The sequence below is a fragment of the Seriola lalandi genome, unplaced genomic scaffold, assembly GCF_002814215.2.
Source record: "Seriola lalandi dorsalis isolate HSWRI2012SDOR001 ecotype SW California unplaced genomic scaffold, Sedor1 jcf7180002054959, whole genome shotgun sequence".
In the NCBI taxonomy this organism is placed as follows: domain Eukaryota; kingdom Metazoa; phylum Chordata; class Actinopteri; order Carangiformes; family Carangidae; genus Seriola; species Seriola lalandi.
Window position 1 is genome coordinate 49,273 of NW_019525510.1, and position 15,547 is coordinate 64,819.

The 15,547-nt window shown below is 39.5% G+C and overlaps 1 protein-coding gene across 1 annotated transcript in view; it reads right to left on the minus strand.

Annotated features, from left to right (window-relative positions):
• Window positions 1–15,547, minus strand: part of spon1a (spondin 1a) — a 100,791-nt gene that overhangs the window by 11,621 nt on the left and 73,623 nt on the right. The window contains exon 9 of the mRNA XM_023395236.2: window positions 6,311–6,375. Coding sequence (XP_023251004.1) covers window positions 6,311–6,375 — 65 coding nt within the window. The remainder of the gene's footprint in view (window positions 1–6,310; window positions 6,376–15,547) is intronic.

The window sequence follows — 15,547 nt, forward strand, 5'->3', positions numbered from 1 at the left end:
ATCCAGGATGCTACAAGGGACTGAATCGTAGGATGAAGAGAGCTGTTAAACAAGTGGGAGGCTTTCTGTAATGAATTCACCAGTCAAGTACGCACAAGGGATATTCTTTAACAAATAAAAAAAAGATCAGAATTTGAACAAGTTTATTTTTAGCAAATATGATCTATTAAAATATGCCCAGATCGACCCAGATATTGATGCTTAGGATCCACACACCTACACATCTCATTGTTTTAACAAAGACATGACTGATAATTCTGTTAGCATTCAGCATTTACATCTACATACAGAGTCACTGGCTCAAGGGAGCTGCAGTTGTTTAGTTGACACACTGTAGACCACATCTATCTCCACACAACATTTAATCAGTTCCAGCACAAGAGACAAACACACCTCGGCCATCTGTCTTGACCAGTGACTGACAGCTAAACCAATTACAAAAAGTTTCCCAGCCAATTCAAGATTAATTAGGAGTGGGAAGATTCTTGTCGTAACACTGACAATTAGGCAGTGATCCCTTTTCAGCTGTCATCATGCCCATATAAATCCATTTGACTTCAGCCAACTCAGTCCTTCCCTTGTGCACTCCACTAATGATGGCCTCTGAGGATGTGAAATGGCCCTTATCCTCTGGGAACATACAACTTGACTCAACTCTCCTGGGCCTCTGCTCAGTAAGTACTGCAGGTCTGAGGTTTATCTCAGACAGCCACCTGCGCGCTACAAAAAGGCAAAAAGCGTAATTGACAGAAAAGAACAGACAGAGCAAGTCTGGTAGCAAATGAGGGAAGGGATTAATCACCCTAGATACTGTAACCCCAGGGACATCCTTTTGTATTCCTAAATGTTTAGAAACATGTGCAGGTATATTTTTGGAGAGGTGTTTATACAGTATGTTGTAATGTTAGCAGGTGTCATGGTGTTGCAACATAGATATTTGGCACATGTCATTCCCGCCCTTACATTTGACTGTTCCAAAAATGGATTGCAAATGGGTGTTTTCTGATGGTTAAATTCTGGGTAAGTTTAAGTGACATGAACCACAGTACTTTTTTTTTTTTCTTGGGTTTCAGCCCAACCTTGGCAATTCTGATTGGTCTAATAAATTCTTTCTGCCTCAAAAAGTTCAAATTAACTGGCTGTGGAGTATCCATGGCATCTATTAGAAAATAATAGTTTATTTAAATGACAGCCTGTAAAAAAAAAAGCCCAATATAAGTTTAAAAATATAACTGTTTTGTTGAAAGTTGGAACATTTATTGTCCTGCAGACAGGCTTGCTCCAGCAGTGCCTAAAACAGTTACGGCTCAGTCCTAATGTGCAATAAATTATTGCAGAGCTAGACAAACAGATTATTATGTTTTCTATGTTTCTTATATGCAAAATACTTGGTTGCACAGAAGCTAGTAGAACAGAGGTTAGCCCAGAAGTGAGGCAAGATGTGCTACAGTACTACACCACACTATACACTTACATCAACCTTTGCTATCAACCCCAAAAAGTAGTTCTGAGAGTGACAGAAATAAAGAAGGCAGCTCATTAACAGCTGTATTCTTGTCTTCAAAAGCTCCTTATTTCACATCGTTGACAACCACCTTATTTTTTTTTTTTTTTAGCTGCTAATCAAATGTAACGCACAGTGTAGTCCTCTGGTTATTAGGAAGAAGCCTGACAAGAGAGAGTGGAAGTGGGGAGACAATAAGGAGCGTCATGGAGCTTCTGTAGCTGTCATGGATGCAACCATTTTCCTCCGGTATAAAGTGGGAAGTGGCATAGAGAGGGGAGGATGGGGGTTGAAGGAACTAACGAAGAGAAATTCTGTGAGGAAACCAAAGGTGGATCTAGAATCTAGTGTGATTTGGTAGAGAGTGGGAGGATACAGTGAGACAAAGAGAAGCTGTGTGGAGGTTTGAGGATTATCTATTTATTAAGGCCTACGGAAAACAGGTTGAGTAATTGCTGTGAAATCCGTTTTTGTGTTAGAATCTGCTGTTCACTTGTGAGGTGACTGGGTGTGTGTTTGACTGAGACTGATTGAGAGAAGTGTGTTTGAATTGTGTGTTTATACTTTTTTACAAGTAAAATATTAATATGGTAGGTGTCATACTAGACAATGTTGAAAATACTAGTTTATTAAACTCAGATTGGTGCCCCAAAGCAAGCGTCTAAAGTACTGGCAGTCTGTTTTAGTTGCAGTATCTAGTTTCCATACCAAAGCTAGAGAAGCTGGATTGGCATTATCAGCATATACCTGCTGCCTCAGAGCCTGCCTACTGATACTCTCAGTCTTTTACTGTGTAGGTAGTCAGTGACATAACTAAAATTTAAATGTCAAGCTCTGAGTAAAATTTCATTTTTTTGAGGGTTTTTTTTTAGCAAATGCAACTCCATTCTACATTTACTTTAAACTGTACCTCCACTTCCTCTGTATTTAGATGATGAAGAAATGATTCAAGTTCAGCCTCTGCCTCCTCTAATTTAGACAGGCATTCATACAGACATCATGACACACCATCTTTTGTGTCCAAAAAATTCCAGGTTGAAGCACAGCCCTGAGGCAGTGGTATCTTTAAAATATTTAAAGTAGCCTATCTAAGATTTGTCAGTTTATGGGACAACAGTTGTCCCCTAGACGAGTCAAACATTTCAGTTTCAGTTTGTTCTTATCAAAATGGCATTTTCATGTACAGCCGCTCTTTTAGCCTAACTGCCAGTCTGACTGCATCTTGAGTCTTACTCGTTCCCACTGCAGCCAACTGCACTATTTTGAGTAGTGAGGAGATAGACAGGAACAATAACCGCCTCAGACACATATGTGGTCAGGAAGCCGTGATAGAGCATGACATTTACTGGTTGCTTCACCTACAGTATTTTAGGAAATGCTGTCTTTAGAGGGCACAGGCTGAGTCATTTGAGTGGTACAATAGAAATCAGAGAGAAAATATTACTGATTAAAAATATAGGAGCATGTCATCAGCTTTTCAATTTCTTTGTCAATACGCACAGTGATCCCGAAATGGTTGTAGTTTTAATGAACTATATGCGTTTGTTTTGTTTTTTTTGTTGTACTATTTGTATTGATTAATTACTGACTTTATTTATTTACCAAAAGCCTGGTGATCCTCATATGTATGTATAAATAAGCTGCACAAATATCTAGAATACCTTCTTTTCTGGAAAATAATTCTTACAAAGTTAACTTTTTTCCCTGTTACAGTATGTATTGGGTCTAAGTAGAGCCACTGTCGTAAACATACTGCTGTAATATGTGTGATAATGGCTGTCACCTCTTCAGCCTCATTCTTTTCTCATCTCCCGCCTCTATTCTCCATCTACATCTCAGCTGCTTTGGCCTTTGTTCTAGCAATCATTTTGCTCTTTATAGTCAAATGAAATTGAAAGCTTGGTTTAAGAGGAGCTACTTCATTTTACAGAATGAAGTTGAAGTACATATACTGCTTCTTAACCCCATCGTTGACCTAAAAAAAGAAGCACCTTTAATGTAATTTCACCCTAGTCTTCTCAGAAGGTTTATTTAATCACTTCCTTGCAATTTCCAGTTGTTTTCCTTTCTCTCCCCTCCCAGTTTCTTTCTCTTCCTCATCCTATTTTGTCAAAGCAAGGAATTTTGGAGGGTTTAATTGACAACCAACCTTTAAAAAAAAAAAAAAAACTCAGTTTGAAAAACTGAATGGAGATGAGATCATTAACCAATTAAGAGAAAAAATTTGTTAAACAGAAAAAAAACCCCTCTTTCCACAGACATGCCTATATACAGTACGTACACCAGAAAAGGCACAAACATGGAGACACACAAACATGCATATTTACACTGTATAACTGGAAAACACACATCCAACTATGAAACATGCTAAATGTGCATTTATGCAGTTTTCCTGGAGCTAATATGTAAAGCTAATGACCTCTCTAAAGGCTCTGCTAAAGCCGAACAAGGTGCATCTTCCAGTTGGTTGAGTAAAACCTTTATTTAGCTCTCTTTCTTTCTCCAGCCTGCTTTCACGGTGAGGACACTTCCATGTAGTTATCAATACAAAACGTCCTATTCTTTTCCTGCTCAAAACCAATGTAATTAATGTGACAAAGTCCTGCATGTCCCGTACACAATCACTGTGTGAAACAATTAACTGGTTGCATACACAGCACTGAGTGAGCTAATTAGCCATAGTGGATATCATTACTTCTATTCCAAGCTGTTCTTCTCCCCTTTGGAAACGAAACTCATGGCCCTCACTGAGGCCCTGTGGTTGATGAAAACAACACAGAACAGGCCTTCACCACTGCAGTTCTTCTGTACAAGCTGAGCCAACAAGCTTCTTGTTCTCATGAATAAGAGATGAAATGGCTCCTGTGAGTTTAGGAGTAAATGAGCTTTCACACTGTAAGCATGGTGTAGCAGGAAGTTTCAGGGCACCTTTGAGCTGGACTTTCAGTGATCAACAAGCCAGGTCCAAATTTGGATATTAGCATACTGCATGGTCTCACCTTGAGCCTTAAAACATTACAGAACCTGCTGAATCATATATCAAGTAATTCCTATTAAGTGGTCCCACCAGTGGTTGAGAATCCGCTCTTTAACAGCAAATTGTGGATGCTTTATACTTTCCATCTGTGGGTCGTTTTTAAAGGCCAAAATATTTTTTGGATTGATTTTGTAATCAAGTGTGAGTGGACAGGAAAGGAAGGAAAGTAACCGGGCAAGGGAAGGAGACTGGGGCCACCGGGGCAGAGCAGGAGAGCATCCTCTGATGGCCAGGGTCAAAACAGGGACAAAGAAAATGGCAGCGAAGATGGGGTCTCTCCGGAGGTCGAGCAGGAAGCCGGCGTTGCTGGCAGAGCCCCTCTAGAGGCCGAGCAGGAAGCCAATGCGCAGGCGGAGCAGAGGGCGAGCAGGAGACCGGCGAGCAGGAGGACGGCGGCGAAGACCGGGTCTCTCAGGAGGTTGAGCCAGAGGACGGTGTTGCAGGCGCAGACCCTCTGGAGGGGAGAATTCCGGCGAACAGGAGACCGGCAAACAAGAGGCCCGCCAGCAGGAGGCTGGCGTCGCAGGTGGAGCTCCTCTAGAGGGTGACCAGGAGTTTACTGGGTAACAGGAGCAGGAGTACACTGGGCCGCCGACAGAACACGAGGAGCAGGTATTGGCCGGACCGCCGGCTAGGAATCAGGAACTGGAGTCGGCCAGACCACCGACATGATATGGGGAGCAGGAGTTGGCTGGACCGCTGCTAGAACACGGAGAGCAGGAGCTGGCTGGACCACTGACGGGGAACCAGAATCAGGAGTCAGCTGGGCCGCCGACAGAACACCAGGAGCAGGATTTGGCCGGACCGTCGACAGGGAATCAGGAACAGGAGTCGGCCGGACCGCCGACAGGACAGGAGGAGAAGGTGAGACGTTGTCCAAATCCACTAACTCAGGAACAAGGGAGGAGGTTACCAGGACCCTCGACGCTGAGACAGTTGATGCGTCAGCCAGGATGGTCGACCCGGGAATTGAGTCAGAAGCCGATTAAACGTCAACTGGGACCCCCAAGCTGGAATAGTTGATGCGTCAGCCAGGGTGGTTGGCGAGGGCTCCTGGTCACAGGAGAGCAGAGGTTCTGGATAGTGGGGCAGTTGGGGCTGGGGCTGAGGCTGAGTTTCCCTGTGGTGACGGTAGCCATGATGTCCTCGTCTTCTGTGGCCACCACGGAACCCCGGAAAAACAGCCAGACGAGTTCACTTGAAAGACGAGTTCACTTGAAAGGGGACTGGTCAGGGTCCTCCAGGTCTTTGTCAGACAGCGGGTCAGCGTGCAAAGGGACCTGACGTTCGACGGGGGCGCTGGCTGGAAGGATCGAGGCTGAGGCTCGGGCTGGAGTTCTGGAACTGAGGCTGCTTGGAGAACCAGCATCGCCGCGACCTGCGTCTCTTCCCAGGGGCTCCCACTTTATTTTTATATACATTTTATTTTTCTTATAAAAAAATAATGCATCTGATTTAAAAGAAAGAGCTACCTACAAAAGACCATGACTTTTTACTTGACTTTTAAATTCCATACACCATCAGTCCTGATATATCACAGTGTCCAGTTTATCCATATCAGTGTTGCACCTTGTAAATGTTTTTCTATATAGCCATCTTACCTCCATCAGACTAAAAACTAGAGATGCAAGTTAATGAATAACTCATGAAGTGGAAAGTGAGTCACATTTACTTACTACAAAATTTTCAATGTAATATTTCAGGAAAGAAGAAGTGTTTCATTACTATTTATTCTGATGTGTGTATAATAATCAAGATAAATTACTTACACATTAAGTGGTTGCCAGGCTGGCCACTGTGCTTTCATTTTGATGACTGTCAGGACATCATCACCCTACAGGAGAGAGATGGACAATAGGACATAGAAACTCAATCTCAGTCCACTGAAATAATCAACACTTCACTACTGAATCATCACAGATCACAGCTGAATGATTAAAAAGGATCAATGGAACTTTTTTCCATACCACATTCATTTTAATGTATAAAATCATTATGGTCAGTGGATGAAGATGATGTGTGTGTTAAAGGCGCTGAAAACAGACCTGCAACTGGAACTGGAAGAAAAATTTACATTTAAATGGAAACATGCCTCAGAGAATTAAAGAGAACCTGAAGTATGCTCTCAACAGATGAGTGAGGACATTACAACAAAATCCTCACAGAAATTGTCAGAATTATGTCAAAAAAGTTGAAACCAGTTTGGAACAAAAAGAGGATATTTATTCAACCTTATATCACACACAACAAAACCGTATCACATATTCTTTCTCCGTAGTACAGATATTTTCTGGGGGACAGAGGGAAGTTGCCTCAGTTACAGAACTTCAGGAGTCTTTTTTCAGAGATGCTAAAGCAGAACTTGAAAACAATGTCAACTTTGCATCACTTGGATGCCACCGATGCCAAACATGAAAAATGACTCAATGCCCTCAACTCAAGTTGACAAATCAATGACGTTGGCATGCCCGTGTGCAATGTTCACTGCCACTGATGCTGACAGTCATAAGCACTGTGAATGGCTCTGTTTCCCTTGTCACTCATGGCCCTGACTACTGAAAAGAATTCCACATGGAGGCATTATGGTGTCAAGACAGTGTTTCAAAAATGTTCTATTTGTGCTTAATGCTTTGTTTCCCCCTATGTCTCTGATTGGGCCTGGGAGTTTCAATACAAAATGGGCTTAATTTGGCTACTTTACATGCAAATAAATATATCTAATTAAATGACGTAAGTATGTCCCCAAATGTGCTTAAATGTTGCAGTGATCAGTCAGTAACTACTTCATGTGGTTATTGTATGGTCAGGAAATCATTTTTGCACCTGTAACCAAAATGTCAACATCCCCATCTCTTGCTCTGTGCTACTGAATTTCATTACAGCAAATCTGACAGGCTGATAATAGGCAGACTAATCCTGTTTCAGATTCGAGGATGGTACTGATGGGCTGTGCCTCCACTAAATTTTATATACTTATCCTCTTTGTGGGTGTTTGTGGGAAGCGTTACGCTTTCGAGTAAACACTTCAGTCAGTCTTAAATCATATTTAGGGAGGCACTTGCAAACTTCAAATGAAAAACCGAGAGTATGATGACAAGTGAGAAAATGAGAAAAAAGAAAAAATCAAGATGCTACTTTTGGTTCAGGTAAATTCAAATAGTGAAAAAATGTTTGATTTGTTCCTCTACATGAGTAAATGCTTATTTTTAGTATAGTTTGCATTCTATAGCTGTGACAGTAATACAGCTTCTCAACTTACTGCAGAAAGAGAGTAAGAGCTTGCTTATTTGGTTGTCACCAGCCCATCTCTCTCTTAAATGTGATCTAGGACAGAGGTTTTCACTATCCAATTTCCCCGCCAGAAGGTGAAGAGACAGAAGTTTAGAAATACGGGCCTGATGAGGAATAGAGCTATCAAATATTGTTGTGAGACCTTTACAGAAACAGATATCTCACAACCTGCAGTGTCCAAGACAGCGACAAAGATCACTAGTGAGTGAGCCAAAAAAAAAAAGACGATTTAGTCTTTGGCAGCCTTTTGCAGAACAAATTGAACTGTCAAGATGCGACTCATAACTACTGAAAAGGGCACATTTCATGTTCTGCACCTGTAACCCCAGAAACGACATAACAGTTTTCTCAGTCTCTCTCTCTTTCCCTTGATTTTTCTCTATTTTGCTTTTGAATATCCAAAAGTAATTACACCGTATAATGAATGGCCATACATACAAGGGGCATAATGCTGGGGAAAGACCTCCTTTGAAACAGCCTCCTATAATTTTGCAAAATTAGCATGATTCTGCTTTGAAGATATAATAAAAGGTGAGAAATGTATTTCTCCACCATATATAGTGATTATAAAAGGTCAAAGTGGAGAGCAGTGTGTGGATGTTGAAGTGGTGTCCCTCTGTCCCTCTCTGAGAGAATATTTGTTTCTTCTCTTAGGAGAGGACAGTCTGGACTCTTTACTCCTTTCCTAAAGGGTCAGTCAGTCATGCTGCTGAGGGCACTGCTTTTCACAGGATCAGAGGAGCTGATATGATTGGATGTAATTGATGCCAGCTTTTAACCATTCACAAGTTATCAGCAGGCACACTGTGTGCCTCTGGTCATGACAATACCACAAGAACACTGCAAAATATAGCCCCAAAACTAGTTTGCAACATGAATTAAAGTAAAATTTTAAAATCACTTAGAAATCTTGATGAAGTATTTTGTATCTATAATGAAGATGTAACATATTTTCCTAAATTACGCCAACTTGTCTTTGATCATAAAAGTAAAGTGCCATGTTTCAAGAAATCATGTTCTTAGCTACATCACTCAGCCCTTCAATCAGACCTTTCACACAAACAAATACAATTACTCATGTAATTTGTATATCGATGTAATACCAATAATAGAAACTGTGTATAGAGCAAGGTACAGAGTAGAATCTCCCTATTGGGTCTTACTCCCTTCAGCCATAATCGAGTCATCTGTAGAAAGTCTCAGTAGGGTCAATACGGAGGATCTGATCAAACATTTCTCTCCATCGCTTACTTAATTACCAGAAACCCGTCACTAAGTAACTCGTGAGACATTGTGATGGAATGGATACATTTCAAACTTAATTGCAAACAGTGTCAGTACAGTGTCTGTAAGCTATGCAGTCACCAGAGGCACATCTGGCCTTGGGTATAGTACTATAAATTTTTCATTTCCTTATAATCATCACTGACCTCCTCCTGTGGTGAAGATAGATTTAGAGCAGCAAAAATCTAATTTTACTTACTAGTTTTCTTAGTTATTAGTTATATTTCATGTTATACATTTGAACTGTTTTAAATACAGACACAAGATAACTTCTGATACACTGGGGTCAGATAGTTTTGTGTTGCACAGGCAATTTGCTATTGGAATTTACTTCTAACTTTTTGCACTTCTGTTGCTTGAGCTCAGCACTCAGAGTTTTCATCTTAGTCACTAAAAATTCATGCAAATCAAGAGCATTACACAAGCAAATAGCCTCCTTCATCACTTAAAGTACAACTTGCAAGCTTCAGCTAGATAATTAATCTACCAAGTCAGGGACCCTTACACCCTAATGGACTCATTTTGACATAGATATGAATTGCTCTCTGTGTAATACAAATCCTCAGACACTCCTCCATCTTTCTTGGCACTGTCCTAATAGAAAACATCTACGATGTTTATTACACTGTTCCCTGTAAAAAGAATTATAGTTTACAAAATGGAAACAATTTCTTATGATGAATTCAGCATTTCTGTTATACATCTATAATGTATATAATGTATATGCACTCACACAAGTATTTTATTTTTAGGCTTACACAATTCAAGTTTGGTGACTCCCCTGAGCCTCCTTGAAGGAGTGTAACATTTTCTGTTTGCAGAAAGATACAGTTTGTTAACAGCTGACCAGATTGCTATGAAATTTGTAAACTCATGGTCCCCAGTGGATGATTTCTAATGAATCTGGTGCCCACTGGTCAGAGCTTCCTTTTGACCCTCGATATAAGGGCAGGGATTCTTTGAGTACTTATTTAGATTTAAACAGCTTTTCAAAAATGCTTACTTTTCATGAACAAAGGACATTCTTCTTTTTAGCTTTTCAACCATGCATTTAAACTTGGCTGACATCTGTTACTACAAAAACTGTTGTGCCATGTAACTCTTGAAATAAATTTGACATGTTGGAAATCATCAAATGAAAATAATAATGATGAAAATGATCATTTAAATGCAATAATATAAATATTGTATACATAATCAAAACTGACAAAGCCTGGGAATTATTACCACTAATTACACTTGGCAACAATGTTATGATTTTGTCATTTCCGATCAAACCTATTAAAATCTGGGTTTTGCTTACCTATGTTGCAGTTTGACTTACATGAGGGTTTAAATCAGTACCTTGCTCTGTAAAAGTGGAAACGGAAATAATTAAATAATGTTTGTAACTGTCATTTCTAATATTTAATTGAGTCTCTCATGTGCATGCAGCTGTAAACCGCTTCTCTTTTTGACTCAATAGAGAAAGCAGCATATTTTGGCTCTGTCCATCCATTAGAGACAAAAATGAAAGTATGCAACCATAAATAAACTCACTTTTATCACTTCACACAACTTTGCCCTTAGGTTTAATGACTGGTAGCAAAGAGATTTATTGGCTTAATGACAAAATGTGCAACAGATCATTACCTTGGCACAGAATCCCAAACCTCTTGCATTTCTCAATTAACAAGTATAACTGCGCCTGCATCCATTCATTCAGTTAAACCATTAGTATGCCAGACTAAAATGTCAGTTTATGTTAACTGATGTCACTGACAAAAAGAGCAAAAGGAAGAGGAAATGTTGCTGTTTGCTCTTTAAAAGGTTAGCAGCCTAGATTGACTTTTAAGAGAAATGCTCAAGGTTTGCAAATTCACGGCTGAAGCAGACCTCTGAGTGAGAGCAGAAGAGATTACCCATGGATCAATTTGACAAGCTGTCAGCTACTTACATATACTTTCACAACTTCAGCCAAAAATGTGCAGACTAAAGTGAACTTTATATTACAACCACTGTATCTAGAAGTAAAGGTAATGTAGTCTTTTAGATCAAATGTGCTGTATGATCATTTTAGATATGGACCAAAGGTAGATCCTTCTCACACAAATCACTAACATTTGTAAAAATCAAACTATCTACTTCAAAGTACAAACTTATATGCAATAGTTAAGCTTTTAAAACTGCGAACAATGTTTTTTCTTTCTTTTTTCTTCTGTCCAGTGCACCTATCATGGTTTATCATGCTGCTACAAGAACAAGACTGCAAGAGGAATAGTTTCAAACCACTGCATGTCTCATCCTCTCTTCATAGAAACACAGTGGGAGGTGCAGCACATAATAGTAAATTCCTGGAACCATTCTCCTGTCTGCAATTGCAACATCATTTGCCTATAAGTCATGCTAAAAATGTCATTGTGGTTTTTTTCTATTTTTTTCGCCATGTTTTTCTGTTAATTTTACTTTGTTTTGATCATTTGTTTTCTTAAATGTTTTTTGCACATTAGGGCCACTGTACATTTCAGTTTTTAGAACTGAAGAATCTATTGTTAATTGGACAAGTTACGCCTCTAATTAAAGTCATCCGACTGGCAGAAGTCTTTCTTAATGTACTCCCTGCTTTTCCTCATGCGTATGTCAAAGGCAAGCAGAGAGGGAAAAAATTTCAAAGATTATGTGTAAGCAGAACTTCTGCTGCTCAAATGGTGCGTATTTCCACTAATGACAGGGATGTCTAAAGTTGAACCCCATTAGCAATGCAACTTGTCCCTTGCTTCTCCTGCCAAACACATCCAGCAGTTAGCTTTTCAGAGAGCCTGTCATTTCCCTCCACTAATTTAATATTGAGCAAAAGCAAATCTATAATTCTGTTGTATCCTGTTGGATGGCAGCTAAGGGACAACCTCTCAGGAACTCATTAGAATGGGCTCAAGAAGTGTCTTTTCAATATATATGCTTTAGTAGGGCGAGACATTAGTTACTAATAAACCCACATACAGTACTGTTTATTGCTGCTTTTACATTTCGAGGTGTGAGTTTCAGTGTTTTCTCATTTTAATTGAGTTACCTATTTATATTATTTTTTTATGCTGACTCAATTCATGACCCTGAATCCCATCAAGCTCCTTCAAAACCTGTGCTGCTTCAAAATATATTTAAAAATAAGATTTTTTGCAATCTTGAATAGGTTGATGGAGGAAATATGGTGGTTTGATCACTTGTGCAGCACCAAAAATGACTGAATAAATAAAAACTGGTGCATTACAGTTGGTCCTTTTCCCTCTTTTCATGTTTTGTTGTTTTTCTCTGAGCGCTCTGGTGTTACCTTTGACGAATGATCATTAGCTCCAAATTTTCAGTCTAAGATGTGGTTTTCCAAAAGAAGCTCAAAACATTTTGCTTATTCTGATTACAAGTTTTTATCATTCCTCTGATAATCGTCATTTCAGTTTTTCTAACCGTATTCAAGAGGAATGCAAATCTGTTATTGTAATCAATCATATTGTATTGGTGCATCATGTTGTGAATCACAATCCTCCTGTCATTAATCACTGTCAGACCACAGCAGCCAGGCACATCTGCCCAACTGGACAAACACGGCAGCACAAGTCACAGTACAAAGTGTGACTTATTAAAATATTCTATACAATAACCCAACATCTGCTCCAAGTCAATTATCTCAGCATAGTCCAGTGAAGCAAGGGCGCATTTATCAACGTCAGGCTAGCAATTTACTCCTTGTGTGTTTGTTTTTTTTCTTCTTTTTTTCCCCTTCTTTTTTATGCAAAAGCACACACAGGAAATTTAAAGATCATTCTGTTAAATAATTGGTAACCCAAATTTCATATCATGTGGCTGCTACAACTTATTATTCAGATGTTATAAAACCCTGAAAACAGAGAGAAGCATTTCCTATTATTTGTGAATGTTGCTATGGTATACACACAACATGCAGTTTGACCATATCACAGGTCTTGAGCTCTTTGAGCACATTTTCCAAATTTATAACTCAATAGTTTATACAAATAATTAATGTTGGTGTCAGTTTTGGTTGAGACTTGCAGTTTTACACATCTTGAGAATCTCTGTAAAAACTGTTCGTAATCTGTGTTTCATATGACTACACCTGACATTGGTTTGATTTCTATGATGAATAAAGATCTGCAGCACCACAGACAGCTCAGTTCCCTCGTTTGATTTTTCTTTACTCTTCGCCTGACCCAGAAATCGTCCTGGTCCACCATCATGAAGGCCATTCCCAATGCCCTAATTTCTGCTCAGAGGAGCAAGGATCGAGGAGCGTGAAGGGATCCCTGAAGAGACATGAGCAAGGGTACATGAGAGCAGCCTTTGCAGAAGACTTATACCGGAATGACATACTCCTTTATTGGAAGTCAATTCATGATTGGACACTGGAGCTGATCGGACTGCCCTGAAAACCCATGACAGACACTGCAGTTTCTTACAAAAATGGACAGAATAATCACAGAAGCAGCTGAAATGGTGCACAAGTTTTAGATTTTATTTGTTTTCTGGTTCACCATCTTGTTAAATATGAACCTATTAACAGTGGGTCTGATTAACAAAAGAGCCATAAACAACTTTCTTTATTCAATAGAAATTTTTTTTCTGTTTATGATCTATTATTTCCTCCTTTAATCTGTATCATGGATAATATAGTCGGAGAAAGGAGGAGAGTTTGTTGTGTTTCAGCATATGAACATGCTTTCATTGTTTCATTGTTATCAACTCAGTCAAGTGAGGCTGAAAATCTTGGTGTGTCGGTATAGAAACTAGACTTTAATATGAAATATATTTATAATAATTTCCATTTTTCCTAAAATATTAAGACATCTAAATTATTTCTACAAATCCTAAAACATTCTAATCACAATGTGGATCATTAAATAATAAAAGCACAGACAAAATATCAATAAATGCAGATGCAAAAGAATATTTAATAAAAATAGAAAAAAGAAAAAAAAAACACTGCCGCCAGCAGAGAGGGTTCATGTTAACGCCATGCTAACACAGGGTGGAGACTCCCTTTGCTCTCGAAACAGCCTCAGTTCTTTGTGGCATGGATTCCACGAGATGATTCTGCTCCATGTTGACGTGACTGCTTCACCTAATCTCTGCAGATTTGTCAGCTGCACATTAATGCTACCAATCTCTCATGCTGTCAATACTCTGATTGGCTGTGACATTCAAACCATGACTGATTCACATTAAGGGGCCCAAAGAAAAGCCAAGAAAATATTCCCCGCATCATAACTACACCACCACGAGGACGTCTGGACTGTTGACACAAGGCACATTGGATCCATCGATTCATGCTTTTGATGTCTAATTCTGAATCAACCATCTGGAGCATCAGCGGAATTCCAGATTCATCAGACCAGCCTATGTTTTTTCCAGTCTTCACCTGTCCAGTTTTGGTGAACTGGGCCCACTGCAGCCTCAGATTTCTGTTCTTGGCTGATAGAAGTGGTACCTGACGTGGTCTTCTGCTGCTGTAGCTCATCCACCTCAAGGTGCTCTGACCTCTCTCATTAACAAGACATGTTCTTCTGCACAACTGCCACTCACTGGATGTTTTTTGTTTGTTGTTTTGGGAAAGTGTGCATCTACACACTGTGGTTCAACTGATCTGTGGACAGATTGCAGGCTTTTACAGGAGCATAAGGGAGAGAAAAAGGAAATAACACCGCTGTGATGGCAGGTGTAATCAGTGTGTCCCCTTATTATTGTTATATGGAGAGCCCATATATGGACAAATACAAATAATCAAAAGTCAGTAAAGACCAGTTATAGCCGACTGACAGGTGATCCAGCTGTGCTTTCATCATCAGAAACGGACGTTGCTTAATGGACGTTCTGAAGCAACTGGGATGCTATCAAGAGGATTGGGATGTGCCCTGTCAGTCTATTTCTTATAGACTATAAAATAGTTTAATATAGATTCCATTTCAAAAAAGTGGATACTTGCTCATTGGCACCTCAGAAATTGCTAAACTGTATGCTTTTTCTACAACAGCTGACAAAGATCTTGGCCGAGGGCAGAATATGTGAAGCAGTATCCAGACATTGCTGGAGTTCTGCTGTTGGGTTTACAATTTGAATAAAGGATGAAATCATTATCAGCCGGAACGCAGTGTCACTGAGTGTCATTTAGCCTTGGATTGTGATCAAATTGCTTTGCAGTATCTCTGGAATGCAAGATATCATAATAGTATTTGGAGTTATGATTCCCAAACTTTTTCATCCCAACTTCGGGTGGTTTTACTTCTTAATTTTTAGTTGGAGGATGCCTTTTCTTCTGATTTAATCTTCAAGACTGCAGTTCAGGAATCAATATTTGGTCCTCAAGTATGCAGGCAGCTCACAAGGAAACTGAATATTTACATCAATGTTTCCAGTGCATTAATGCATAATTAGGCTTCTCCTTA